The sequence below is a fragment of the Electrona antarctica genome (genome assembly GCF_951216825.1).
Source record: "Electrona antarctica genome assembly, chromosome: 17".
In the NCBI taxonomy this organism is placed as follows: Eukaryota; Metazoa; Chordata; class Actinopteri; order Myctophiformes; family Myctophidae; genus Electrona; species Electrona antarctica.
This window is the reverse complement of record NC_136798.1, coordinates 25,475,843-25,489,263: the sequence shown is the minus strand read 5'-3', so window position 1 is coordinate 25,489,263 and position 13,421 is coordinate 25,475,843. Positions and strand designations below refer to the sequence as shown.

The 13,421-nt window shown below is 39.3% G+C and overlaps 2 protein-coding genes across 2 annotated transcripts in view; one reads left to right on the top strand and one right to left on the bottom strand.

The window, feature by feature from the left end:
- Nucleotides 1–621: 621 nt before the first annotated feature.
- On the top strand, nt 622–4,504 carry sf3b6 (splicing factor 3b, subunit 6). Its single transcript, XM_079526141.1, has 4 exons — nt 622–800; nt 2,044–2,162; nt 2,689–2,827; nt 3,997–4,504. Exons 1-4 carry the CDS (start codon nt 771–773, stop codon nt 4,084–4,086), a joined length of 378 nt encoding a protein of 125 aa, XP_079382267.1. The 5' UTR covers nt 622–770; the 3' UTR covers nt 4,087–4,504.
- A 3,833-nt stretch (nt 4,505–8,337) lies between these two features.
- Nucleotides 8,338–13,421, bottom strand: part of LOC306940753 (visinin-like protein 1) — a 34,236-nt gene continuing 29,152 nt past the window's right edge. Inside the window, exons 3-4 of the mRNA XM_079525927.1 lie at nt 9,801–10,016; nt 8,338–8,818 (exon numbers count right to left, since the gene is read on the bottom strand). Coding sequence (XP_079382053.1) covers nt 8,621–8,818; nt 9,801–10,016 — 414 coding nt within the window. The 3' untranslated portion in view covers nt 8,338–8,620. The remainder of the gene's footprint in view (nt 8,819–9,800; nt 10,017–13,421) is intronic.

The following is a 13,421-nucleotide window of genomic DNA, read 5'->3' as shown; positions in this document are numbered from 1 at the left end:
ACACACACAAGTAAAATAATCACAAAAGAGAAATCGGTGAGTAATTTGTACATGCATTTATATTTCAAATAAGTTTGTACTCCTTTACCTTAAAAGGCTTGATTTTGTGAATGTATAATTTACAAACGTCAACTTAGAATTTTTTTATGGTGTTCGGTGAACGCCTCGACAAATAAGCTTTTTTTTATGGTGTTGGGTGAACGTCTCGACAAATAAGCTTTTATCACTGATCAAAACCGATGCACTGATTTTTATGCTTATGATAGTTATAAATGGATGCTGATCTATCTTTATAGGTAGAGGCCTTGTATAAGCCCCTCAGGCTTGCCTCACCCTAGCACTTTACCTTGTCTATATTTTTGTATGTTTTATAGAATTTTTATACTGCTAAATAAAATGAAATCTATAGGCCTACTAGGGTTATTGGTATAGAAAATTGTACTCTGATCTCTAATAAATATTTAGACACAGACCTAAATTATAAACTTATAGATTGGGGTATAAACTGATAAATCAATGTATTTCATTAATTAGTAGGTAGGTAGTTGCATAGATATATATAAACTATATCTATGGGTAGGTGTACTGTGTGTTGGTTGAGCGTGGGGGGTGACCGGATATGGTCTAAAAGTTCGAACCGGAAGCTCGTCATTCGTCGTCAACAGCAGCTCTGTAGGCGCAGCCATTTTACCACAAGCAGTGATATTCTGAGCAAATAGTTACCCATTTTCCTTCTTCAGGGGCTTACTGTTCATTAAAAGTACGTCGCCATGGCTATGCAAGCAGCGAAAAGAGCTAATGTAAGTTTTTAGTATCTATCGAACGCTGTTAAAAGGACGAACGATTCATGTGTAGCTTTAGATTCATGTGTAACCAGCTTCGGCGAGCTGTAGAGGCTAACGTGAGCTGGCTAACGCACATCTTCTGCTATTTGGCTAACCCATTTAGAACTTGGGAACTTGGACGAATGTCATGTTCATTATACTTATTTGTTTATTTGGGAGGGACGGACCATGTTCATGAACACACTCACGGCAACACAACCTCATACAGTTGAGAATTGCAGTGTAAATACGTGGGAGTTAGCACTTAGCAAGGGTGCTAGTAGCCCCATATGTGCCCTCTCCCTACGCTCATTCTGTAGCTCATAATGAGCGTAGGGAGAGGGCACATCTGGGGCTAGGGTGCTAGTAGTAGTAGTCTTTTGAAGGGGTTCTAGCCCAGGTGGTCCCCAGCTAAAGGAAGGAGAGTTGACCCTTACGGGTCCATTTGGTTTAATTTTACATTATCAAGAATTCAATTGTTAAACATCGGCATTACTTAATTTACAAGAAGTCTACACAATTGGATAATGTAGAAGAATTGTTACTTTGATCATTGCTTGCCTGTTATCTCTCGTATGGTACCAACATACAACAACAGTATGGAATTGTGGACAAAATCGTATTCAACGATATTTGAAGTTTTGGGTCTGAGAAGCTAAATCTCATCAAAGAGAGAACAACTTGAATCCTAATTGAAACTATGACCAAAATGACTTTAAGTGAAATGCAAAGACCTATACAAAACGCCATAAACACTTTGGCAGAAGACAAACACTACTGCTAACCAATGAGAAGATTCAGCCTATTACATATCTAATGGTCTGTATTCAACATGTTTAAATTACATTACTGTAGTATGTACTGTGTACTACTACTAAATTGGTCAGGTAATTCAAGTAAGTAATTCATTTTAAAAAAAGTCTGAGAATTAACTTTTATTGATTTTAAATTCCTAGTCATACTAGATCCTCAGTTAGGGTGTTCCAATGTGCCCGGGCACGAGGTTAGTATTAGGTACAGCCAAGAGAGCCATAACTCAGGCCCATTATATATGTAGCTGGGCCTGGAAATGAGCGGAAAGAATAATGAAGTCCTTTTGGTCAAAACCGAGTAAAATTGCACGTGAGACAAAGACTGCGGTCTTGTAACTGGACTCATCATGACCTAGACTCGTCTTTAAATGCATGTAACTGACGGGTGTGTTGTCTGTTGCCTGCAGATACGATTACCTCCTGAGGTAAATAGAATCCTGTACATCAGGAACCTTCCGTACAAGATCACGGCCGAGGAAATGTATGATATCTTTGGGAAATATGGACCAATACGTCAAATCAGAACGTAAGTATTTCAAGATACAGATATGAACCTCCACTAATAATTCTAACATCCTCTCTAGAGGGATTTTCTTGCAGATTGTTTTTAGTACTGCTAATGGTGTACTGATTGTAGGTGGTTCAATATTTAATTTATTCCTTTAACGTTAAAATATTTGACAGAAAAGTTATGTAACAAAATGTTAGTAACCAGTCTGGTCAGGTTATTGCTGTGTTAGAGAGCTTATTAGAGTAAACCTACCCCAATAATAATTCTTACTAGTCTTATTACGTTTGAAATGTACTAGGTATTTGTATGCTATGTCCTGTATGTCAGTCCTGTTTGTATTGTTTGATGTTTGATGTCTGGGGACTGCAGATGGAAATTAGCATGTTTTGCTAAATCTGGTATATTTACACTGCATTTTTAATGTAATGTTCATTAATATACACTGTCCCGACTAAATAAACGAATAAAGTAAAGTATTGATGCATGCTGTAACAATGAATGCTCCTGCTCTTATAATAATTTAGTAAAATGTGTTTTTCAGAGGGAACACGCCAGAATCAAGAGGAACAGCATATGTTGTCTATGAGGACATCTTTGATGCTAAGAATGCCTGTGACCACTTGTCAGGCTTCAATGTCTGCAATCGATACCTGGTGGTCCTCTACTACAATGCAAACAGAGTATGTATCACTTTTGTCTGTTTACTTCAATTGTAATATAAAATACAGTAACCTAGGAGGCTGTGTTTTGGTGTGATGCTGCACACTATATGAGCAAAACATTAAGTAAATGATTTGGTCCGATATCTTAAACCCTCACCCTAACCTCCCACGGGGCAGCACACCTAAACCTAACCGTAACCCTCGTTAACCCTTAACGCACCCCTCACCAACCTTAATTCCGGTCGTTTTAACGCACCCCTCACCAACCTTAATCCGGTCGTTTTAACGCACCCCTCACCAACGTTAATCCGGTCGTTTTAACGCACCCCTCACCAACCTTAATCCAGTCGTTTTAACGCACCCCTCACTAACCTTAATCCGGTCGTTTTAACGCACCCCTCACCAACCTTAATCCGGTCGTTTTAACGCACCTCTCACCAACCTTAATCCAGTCGGACCAATGCTATGTCTAACCAAACTATGCCTGGGCCACAGTATTGTGTTGAAGGCAGATATTTATACAATGAAGTATTGTATATGAAGGCACATATTAAAGATCTGGACAGTATTGTGTTGAAGGCAGAAGACTGAATGCTTCCGTCATACAGTCTGGAGAACGGAAGCTCTGATCATGAGCAAGCAATAAAGTGGAAGCAAAGCCTCCTCCCCACTTCCGTTTTGTCTTTACAGTCGCACAAATTTATCCTAATATAAATTGAAATTATATATAGCTTGCTGCTTAGCAGAAATCGAAATAAAAAAATAAGATGTAAAGATATTTTAAAATATATTGAACCGAAAAGGCATCTTCCTTGCTCGGATTTCTCGGATTTCAGGAGGTGTAGTTCCAGACTCTATATAGCATTCGGAGATTGTGGAATAATTGTCTTGCTAACTGCTGAAGTACTGCCACCTTTGTGCCTTGCTGCATGCACCTTATGTTATACTCAAGTACATACTGTTCCAGCTGGAGTACGATATGTAGATATCTTAGATTGTTTATCTGATTGTTTATCTTTCACTTTACTGTATGATTTATTTTTCTCATTGCTCTCCCAGCCCCCCTCCACCTTTTCTTTTTCACTTCATGAAATAAATAATAATTTAGAGCTTGCACAAAAACAAGTTGGAGGGAAAAACCATATCATGTCCTTAATTAACTTCTTTTCTCCTTTTGTGTTTTCCAGGCTTTCCAGAAAATGGACACAAAGAAGAAAGAAGAGCAGCTGAAGCTTCTGAAAGAGAAATACGGCATCAACACAGACCCACCAAAGTAGCAACCTGGAAGTCACTTCAGTTCCCTGCACAGCCACATGACCACACGTACACAGTCTCAGATTGCGTGATTTACTGTCTGATGCCCAAGTAATCCAATCTTCTTTTCAACATTTTGACAAAATTTAATTTAGACACTTACACCACTTAAAGGTGTACTTGGAATTGGATTTAGAAAGACCTTAGTTTGATGAGATCTAATGTAAAAGTTAAACCAGTTTTTATTTCATTATCTCATAACTTTTTATACTAGGCTTGCAATTCAAGATATAATTGCAAAGAAAGAACTGTCTGCCTTTCTGGATTTCATTGTCCAACTGTTTGAATTTGTAATTTCTTTTGTCATAATGACTTGCTTTGAAAATTTGTGTGGTGTAAAATATATCTTTTCTGTAAAATAAATGTTGCTTTTATAAAAAACTCGTTTTTTTTACTCTGCTGATTTCATTAGAGCAATGAAGGGGAATTATTTCCCTGAGTGTGAACCCACTTTAATCAATATACAGTAACACATTTACGTACTTGTTGATGGGAGTTTCAGCTAACCAGTATACTATCTTAAGACAATTGGAGAATCTACACACTCACAACTTGTCTGCATTGTTGTGAGCCTGTAGTTTAGTATTTTGGGGGGGAAACTAATTTGAGAATTCTCTGCTGTCATGATGGTAATTCTGTGAGAGTGCAATAATGAACCCTATACGATCAATGCCTCTATGTTCTGTGTCAAGGGGTCATGGATAAACAGATTTAGCTTGCAGCCTTTCTTTATATAGCCTATGTAAAGCCTTGCCAGTAGATGGTCAATACACTGGTGGGAAATGTAAATAATGTTTTTATGCAGTTTAGTAAGGGGAAGGAATGTTTTAGAACCATTATATATATATCACATAAAATAATGCATTTAAAAGTTTAACATGCTTTTATGATATATGTAGGTGTAGGTCAGTTTAATATGCTTCAGTTTAACATGCTTTCATGATATATGTAGGTCAGGTTACACCCCCATTGTGTTTTTTGAAGCTGTCCTGTCTGGAAATGATTTCTAAATGGCACCATCTAGTAGTTGTATTCAGTACTACATTCTAGTATGGCTGAAATAAACACGTTTTCTCTACCAGCACAAATTTGGGGACCCATAATGTTTTAGAAAGCCATCTCAATTAGAAGGTTATAACTTCCAGTGAAATAGACTGAAAATCAAGTTGCTTTACATTGATCTTTGTTGTTAAAATGTCTGTTATGCCTTGCTGAGATTAATTCATTGTGATCCTCCACTTTAATTCTGTTTTATCTCTTTGCAAAATAGCAGATGGCCGGATTTTCATGTAACTTTGGGGGGAATGACCCTGAAGAAAAAAAATACTTTTGGGTTGAAAAAGTCATGGTCACAATGGCATTATAAGCCATGTGAAGAGACATAAAGATGTGGTTTGATGTGTTGGTTACCTCATGCAAAATCAATTCAAGTGATGCTTTGCTAATCAGCAATGATGTCAACATAAATTCTGTGTGTGAACAAAATAACTCAAAAATGGATGGGCAGATGTTGTATTAATCTTAGTGTGAATGACTGTCCTGGAGAGCCTATTTTATACTTATTTTATACTTTTATACAAAAAAAGCCAAACTACAAGCTCACAACACCTTGCATTGTGAACTTCTCGAGCTTGTCTGAACATCTTCACTCATGACATGCCCAACAATAGGGAAGCCAGATAGTGTTTAACGTTTGGATCAAATAGGTCAATGGAAAATGTGAGTCATATTCAAGGGTAAGGGCAAAATTACATAATCATGCCAAAGGTGGGAAACAACTTTGACAGTTGCATGGTGTTGGCACAGATATGAACTTCACCTTCACCTTTCTTCATTCTGGACATGTCATAATAGGCAAACATTTTGCAAAATGAGATTGAGAAGATCTACAAGCTCACAACTGTTTGTGTTTGTGGATCAGCTATTTCCAGGGGAAAGATTTAGTACAGAGGGGAAAATAAGTAGGGGACCAAGCATAGTCCCCTGGGTCTCCGGTCAATAGGGTTTAAAACCTTATTATGAGTGAAACAAGCTTATCCAGCCGAGGGGCATACACCTAAATCACAGCTGTTTGACCAAACAAGCGCTTATGAGTTGAGTTGAGGTAACAACAGTCAAGGGCCCATAGAGTTCCTTTTATTAGAGTAAATCACAACACAAGGGAGTAGTGCAGCCATGTCATCAGGAACACAATACATGCTACAAAAGAATCCTTGTACACAGTTGCCATTGCTTACATTTGGTATCGTGGTCATAATAGCAATAGTAATAAGAGAATTGTAATTATAAACATTTCAGGGCAAAATTCTGATTACAAACTTACTGGGACAAGCCTAATTGCTAAACGATGGCAATGGACTGGTGTTTTGTGTTGATAATGAGTACAATGCAAAAATGTTACTCTAACTGCGAGTGTTAAACTAACATTTTACTGTGTACACTGAAAAATCCTCAATGTTAATTTATAGTGTTATGGGTCCATTTGGTTCCATTTGTACACTCTCAGATTAACACTCAGGATTTTACTGTGTAGGGTTACATAGAGTTGTTTTTTATACCAGAGGAGCAGGATTTGTGGCTCTGCCCTAACACCTTCATGGAGCTGTCTTTACAAACCGACCAGGGCTTGCAGTTTTTGTCTTTAAGTGGAGGGTGCTCTAATAGCTCTACTGAACTTATATACATTTAGTATGCATAAGCATGTGTATGTTAAGAGAGAGATACAGGGGAGTAAAAAAGTACAAAAAGACGGGTTGGTAGCAATAGAAAGAACAACACTTCTATGAGGAGGGTTGGGGGAAAGAACTGTTTAGCCTACAAGACACGTGTCTAGTTACAAGCGCTGTCACCTTGTTTACGAGGGTACAAAGAAATGTCACATACTGCTTCTGTCTGTGCTGCTCTGAGCACTCATTTACTTAAGTTCAAAAACGCAAACAAGAAAGGTTGCATTGGCCTTATTCCTTGTTATTTTTTACAACTTTTATACAGTGTAAACAAAAAACAAACCAAAAAAACAACAACTTGGATTTCAGCTCATTGATATGCAACCTGTATGTTCATTGGGGGTGAAACAAATTGTGGTTGAGGTGACAAAGGTTAAAACTAAGTTTGACAACAAACTTAAAATAAATAAATAAAATATTGTATACATATGCTATTTTATATTCTTACCATATATAACCTAATTAAAGACATTCACTACCTCTGGTTAGCTACATCAGGGTACCTGCCTTTGTAGTGTAGATTTGGAACCCAACAGCTTAAATTTCAATCAATAATTGATTTACCAATTAACCATTCGATTTATATTTTCTCATACCGATTTAGAATGGTGGGTTCACCAGATAGGCTACTCTACACATCCTTCCATATCTACTTAGATCGATTCAGGAGATAGAGTATTTATGTGCACAGGGGTAGGGCATTAGATCTTTGCAACATGTACTATAGCTAATCTACAAGGAAACATGCTCCCACAGTAATAGCAGTCAAAATAAAATGTCCACAAATCACAAAAAATTACATCCCATGTGACAATACTTGTAGAACAACCTACCCTAATATAATTACCCACCAATAACCATCCCATTTCAATAAAAATCTTTTCTTACGGTTTTAAAGTGTCACCATGTTTCTTTGATAAGGCTTCCATTAATTTTACAGGATGCACATTGAGGAGATTTTAAGGCAGAACCTAAAGACATGCAAATTAACTACATTTACTTTTTGTTTTGTACAAGCAGGTGTTTGGATGGAAAAGTTGGACAGATGCTAATCCATCTCTTCGTCTATCCTGGGCTAAAATTTGGAGGATGGATGAACTCTTGTAAATTAGTGTCTTTATAGGAAACTGGTTTGGTTGACGTTACTCAATATCATGAATCACATACTGTATAACTAGCATCAGTAAACTCTGAACAATAAGTAGAGTAGCAGTAAATCTTTAATGTAGCACATTACTGATGCGCAAGCTCCAGTTGAATGAGACTGTATGGAAAATACTTTGCACACTTCACATTTTGGCAGTTGATCTTTAAATAATTCAAATATATTATTCATATTTATATATCTATATATATATTTATATATTTGTGCAAGGGGTCAATATGTAGGGAGAGAGTGTGTGTGTGCGTGCATGTGTGTGCATGTGCGTGCATGTGTGTGTGTGTGTGTGTGTGTGTGTGTGTGTGTGTGTGTGTGTGTGTGTGTGTGTGTGTGTGTGTTTCAAGTGTCAACGTGCAACCCGCACTCTTCCATTCGCACACTGTTGTTATATGTTATGTGTTGATCTTTTTATAGCAAATAACATTCTCATGCACACGAGTGTTTCAAACACAAGAAGCGGATCCATTGAAAGGTAGTCCAAGCATAATATATATATTTTTTTGTTTTTGTTTTTTTCAGTGGAAATATAGCTGCAAACTGAATGGAACATGAAATTCTCGCTGTGCAGTCTGTGGTGGCTGTGGGGGAGGGCTTGCTTCGCCCTCCGGCCTATTTCTGGAGGTCACACTGCAGCAGTAATACGATGGAGGGGTCGCTCTTGGCCGCCTCCTTGAACTCCTCCAGCGAGATCTGGTCGTCGTTGTTCTTATCCATCTTGGAGAAGATCTTGTCCACCCTCTGCTCTGGCGTCAGGCCATCTTCGTTCATCTTCATCATGATCACGGTGCCCACCATCTTGTAGATGGCCTGCAGGAGAAGACAAGAGGGAAGCGGTGGGTTGAGATTTTGTTTGTTGTGTTGTTCTTATTGAACTTTTAATGTTTGTTATTTAATTAACTCTTTCAGTAAGGAAAGGATTCCAAGAATTTGGTTACGAGTATTTTGTGTTACTCGCCAGTACAGCTGCGAAGAAAATCATTTTGGTTAACTGGAAATCTGAAAACTCACCTTCACAGAGACACTGGCACTAGCTTTCATCATACTGTACTCCTGAAAAGATAGCCTGCTACTTTTGAAAAGATCTGGGGTAGGTTCTTTGAGGTTCTACCTTCAATATCTCCTCTGGGTGGATTTTGTTTTATTTTTATTTATTTATCCGAGTCAAGTGGTGTTATGGACAGAGTAGTAAAGCTGTGTAGTTTACCTTTCTGGGGTTGGGGTGGGTGGGGGGATCCCTTTTTTCAGTTTTGTTTTTCTTTTTGCTGTTTTTTGTTTTCTTTTTTTAGTTTGTCTTGTCTTGTTTAAAAAAAGAAAATCATGATTCTGTAATTCTGTGTTTTGAATGATGATGTTTGCATTATCATTAAATTAATCTTTTAAAAAAAACACAAAACGTTTTGTGAGCTACAAGCTCACAAAACGTTGTAAGGCTTATGTTGTTCAGTGAAGGAAATAGAAAATCTCATATCTCATGGCAATTTACAAATGTATTAGATTTTGAGATATCTTGTGTACAATTGAAGATTTTGGCCTGATGGTGGTGCTAGAGATAAAGCCATGGCTCAACAAAAACATTAGGGTTCATCCTCTGATGTTTATAAAGCTTTTGATATATTCAACTGATCAATCTATCTTTAGGACCCATAAGGTTGCATTTTACACCCTCAGAGTTAAATGAACAATCTGGAAAATTTACTTTGCAATTTTTGAAAATGGTGTGTAGTTGAACTCTCTTTTTTCCTTCCTTCCTACCTTCTGTCTATTCGTCCGTCCTATCTATCCTCCATACCTCGATGATCTCCAGCATTTCCACCCTTGTGATCTTGCCGTCTCCGTCCAGGTCATACATGTTGAAGGCCCAGTTGAGTTTCTGCTCGAAGCTGCCTCGTGACGTGATGGACAGAGCACAGATGAACTCCCTGAAGTCGATGGTGCCGTCACCGTTCTTGTCAAACGTCCTGAAGGCATGCTGGGCAAACTTTGACGCATCACCGTACGGGAAGAACTGGAAGATGGAGGAAGAAGAGGAGGATGTTAAGTGTTTGAGTTATTCTTGGTGCAGTATTCTCTCTCTCACACACACGCGGACGCACGCACACACACACACACACACACACACACACACACACACACACACACACACACACACACACACACACACACACACACACACACACACACACACACACACACACACATTTAATCATTTAATTATGTCCACATAAGAGATACAATACAAGCAAATCCCGGACAAATGCCCACACACCCTTCAGGGGTACAAGTAAAAGCGCCTTCACCATATTTGGCGGCTACCGATAGTAGAAGAGATTGCACAGAATTTTGTAAGCCATTTAGCTGCTTTTTTGGCATCCCAAGTTGTTGGAAGCCTCTTACAACCAAACTATGTACATGTCCTAGGCTGCCGAGCTTACAGCTCAGTGGCCTTGTGGTTAGAGTGTCCGCCCTGAGACTGGGAGGTTGGGGTTCAATCCCCGGCCGGGTCATACCAAAGACTCTAAAAATGGGACCCAGTGCCTCCCTGCTTGACACTCAGCATCAAGGGTTGGATTGGGGGTAAGTCCCTGCGACATACTAGCGTCATGTCCAGGGGGTGTACTTGTACATCAAGCTGCCTCACGCTACAGAAACAGGAGATAGGCTCCTGCCCTATGGGCCTCATGGCTCGGCAAGGCTACTTACTTACTTAGGCTGCCGAAGATAAACACAAGTAGATTGCACCTATAGCCTAGCTCTATGATCGTCTGGAAGAGCGGCTGGTATTTAATGACTTTGGTCATAAAGGCTTCCTCTAAGCCAGAATCAAAGGTCCAGGCCACTTCAAGAATGAAAACTGATCTGTTCTCTTCATTGACAACAACATATGGTGTGTTAGCAGAGAGATGTGCAAAATTTCAGGATTTTCAGTACAGAGTTGAAACATGGAAGGTTTGACACAGGAATGTTAGATTCTCACAGACAAAATGTTTAGATATGTCCTTACTCCTTTGTTATGAGATCAACTATTCTGTTGTGGCGTGCTATGTAAAGCCCTTTATAGGCATAACAGCCATTCAGAATGTGTGACATAGTTTCTGTAACAAGCCCTGTGGTGTGATGCAAGCAATGAGGTGCATGGGTGGAGGGGAACCAGAGGGAAAGGTTGAGTTTGGTGGGAATGATCTGTAACCTGGCTTTTACTTTATACATACCGGTATTCATAATTTAGAGTTCAGATATATGCTGTCTAAAGCAAGTGGGATAAGTTCATACAAACAAGTAGAGTGCTCAGGGACAACAGGTTCAATGGGAACAATGACTCCAGTGAATGATAAATGATACCACTACTACTACCACTACAACTACTACTACTGTATGCCACCCAAAGTATAAATAAAGGTCACACATAAATACATGCAAGCAGAGGCACCCATTCTTCATCCTCAATGTGTTACAGTGTGGTTAGATAATACATGCTCGCTTGTGAGCTGGCACAGTGAAAAAGGAAAACCTACGAATATTAATACAAAATAAGTTGCATTAATTCATTGTTTGTGTTTTTTCTAAATTTTTATCCCACAATTTTGTAACCCATTTTTCACCCCTGTGAAACGGATTTGAACTCATGCTTCCTTCATGCATGAGTGTCCAAGTCGCTTTACACCTGACAGGGGGAAGTTTCCCTGGTTGGATGTAGCGCGTGGAAGGAACACGTTATTCCAACCAGTTCCTTTCCCCTCCATCAGGCACCCTGGCTGGCCAAGGGGAGGCAGTTTAGAGACCACAGACCAGGATTACTGCATGTTTTTTGTGAGGGAACCTACCCTAGGGGACACGGGGAGAACATGCAAACTCCACACAGAAAGGCCTTTTTGCCAACCCAGCCTCGGGTGTGGGCACTGATGGAGAGAACACCCCGCCAGCACCCACAACATCCCCAGCGGGAACCTTCTAGCTGTAAGGCGACAGCACTACCGACTGTGCCACCGTGCCCCTGCATTAATTCATTTTAACTTGTTAAAATGTTATCAGGCAGACATGCACAGCTATTTCTCAACTGTTTCTACACTGTGTTCAGAGATAGTAAAACTGTTGAAGACCTGTGCAGGGCTGCAAGCCTACTGTTTTTCCACATTAAATATTGATCAGGAATCAATAAAGAATCAGACCGATAAGCAGGAATAGCTAATGGCATTGGTATCAATAAAGTCTGATCAATTCCCATCCCTAAGAGAGATTGATCGAGGGAAACTACCCTGAACATCTAAAACACTACCTAGAATCTATGTATTTTATATAGCAGTGGTCCTCAGAGTGGGGTCCATGGGGCCCTCAGGGTTCCAAATGGACCCTTACAGGTCTTTAACTCTGAGATTGTGCTAATGCAACTAAATGGGTGTCCAACTGGTTCCATTTGTGCACTCGTATATTCGTACACAGAGTTATGGGTGTCCTTGAAGCATACACAGTGGCACTCAGGATGGATTTGCCAGTACAGAGAAGGAGACAGAGAGAGACAGACAGCTTGAAGCTGCTGCAGGGTGTTTTACCATGCACCCTGAACAGCATGCTGCTGCAGAAGACTGCAGTCTCCACTTAATACAGAGACAGAGAACGCCCAGGAGAAACTCATAATGAAGGCAGAGCAGAGAGGGAGGGGGAAAGATCAACGAGCTGTGGACCCTCTGCTGCAGCGGTGTCATTCGGGGACACGGGGGATGGTAATCGTCACCCCCTATATTTCGCAATTAACCTCAAAGTCATGTTTTCACCATCCCTAAACATTTTCTGCGGATTAAGATCAGAATAAGCAGAGTAAACATGAACTCTGGTCAGAGCTATAGTCAACAAGGTAAATATTCACATAAATCGAGTTCAGAGAGAACAATGCAGTGCCTCAAATAAACTAGAATATAATGAACCTAGTATTTGTCTAAATAACATTCTTAACATTTGTGTTCAGAAAAAACAAATCTCTGAAAAGGTGACGTAAAAAACAACAAGTGACCAAGATAATATAGTATCTGGATAGTAAACTACCAGCTATTGAACAAAGGTGACAATCAGGGATAGAAGCAGAGTGAAGTGCTATAAGGGTTGGATTGTATTTGGATGAACAAAAAAGCGGTTCAAGTCTAGGGTTAGGTCTAAAAATAGAGTGTTTACCCATTAAAACCAGGAAAGCATCTATGTCATTTTTGCGCTGGCTATAAACAAATAGAAGATATACAAGCTCACAGCGCGTCACTTTGTGCTGTACTGCAAGCTTGTACATCTGCTATTTTTTCAAACTACTGATTACTGAAGGTATTTGTATTTTGTAAAATTGACCTAAGGTCTTAATGGGTTATCTTATGTGATTAAGTGGTTACTTTTTATACCACCCTCTATTTTGCTCAGAAACCATTATGCC

Bases quoted from the DNA above. Each gene is read 5' to 3' on its own strand.
- sf3b6 (XM_079526141.1), top strand. From the start codon at position 771: ATGGCTATGCAAGCAGCGAAAAGAGCTAAT. The intron at 2,163-2,688 runs GTAAGTATTTCA...TGTGTTTTTCAG, and splicing joins CCAATACGTCAAATCAGAAC to AGGGAACACGCCAGAATCAA. The intron at 2,828-3,996 runs GTATGTATCACT...TGTGTTTTCCAG, and splicing joins TCTACTACAATGCAAACAGA to GCTTTCCAGAAAATGGACAC.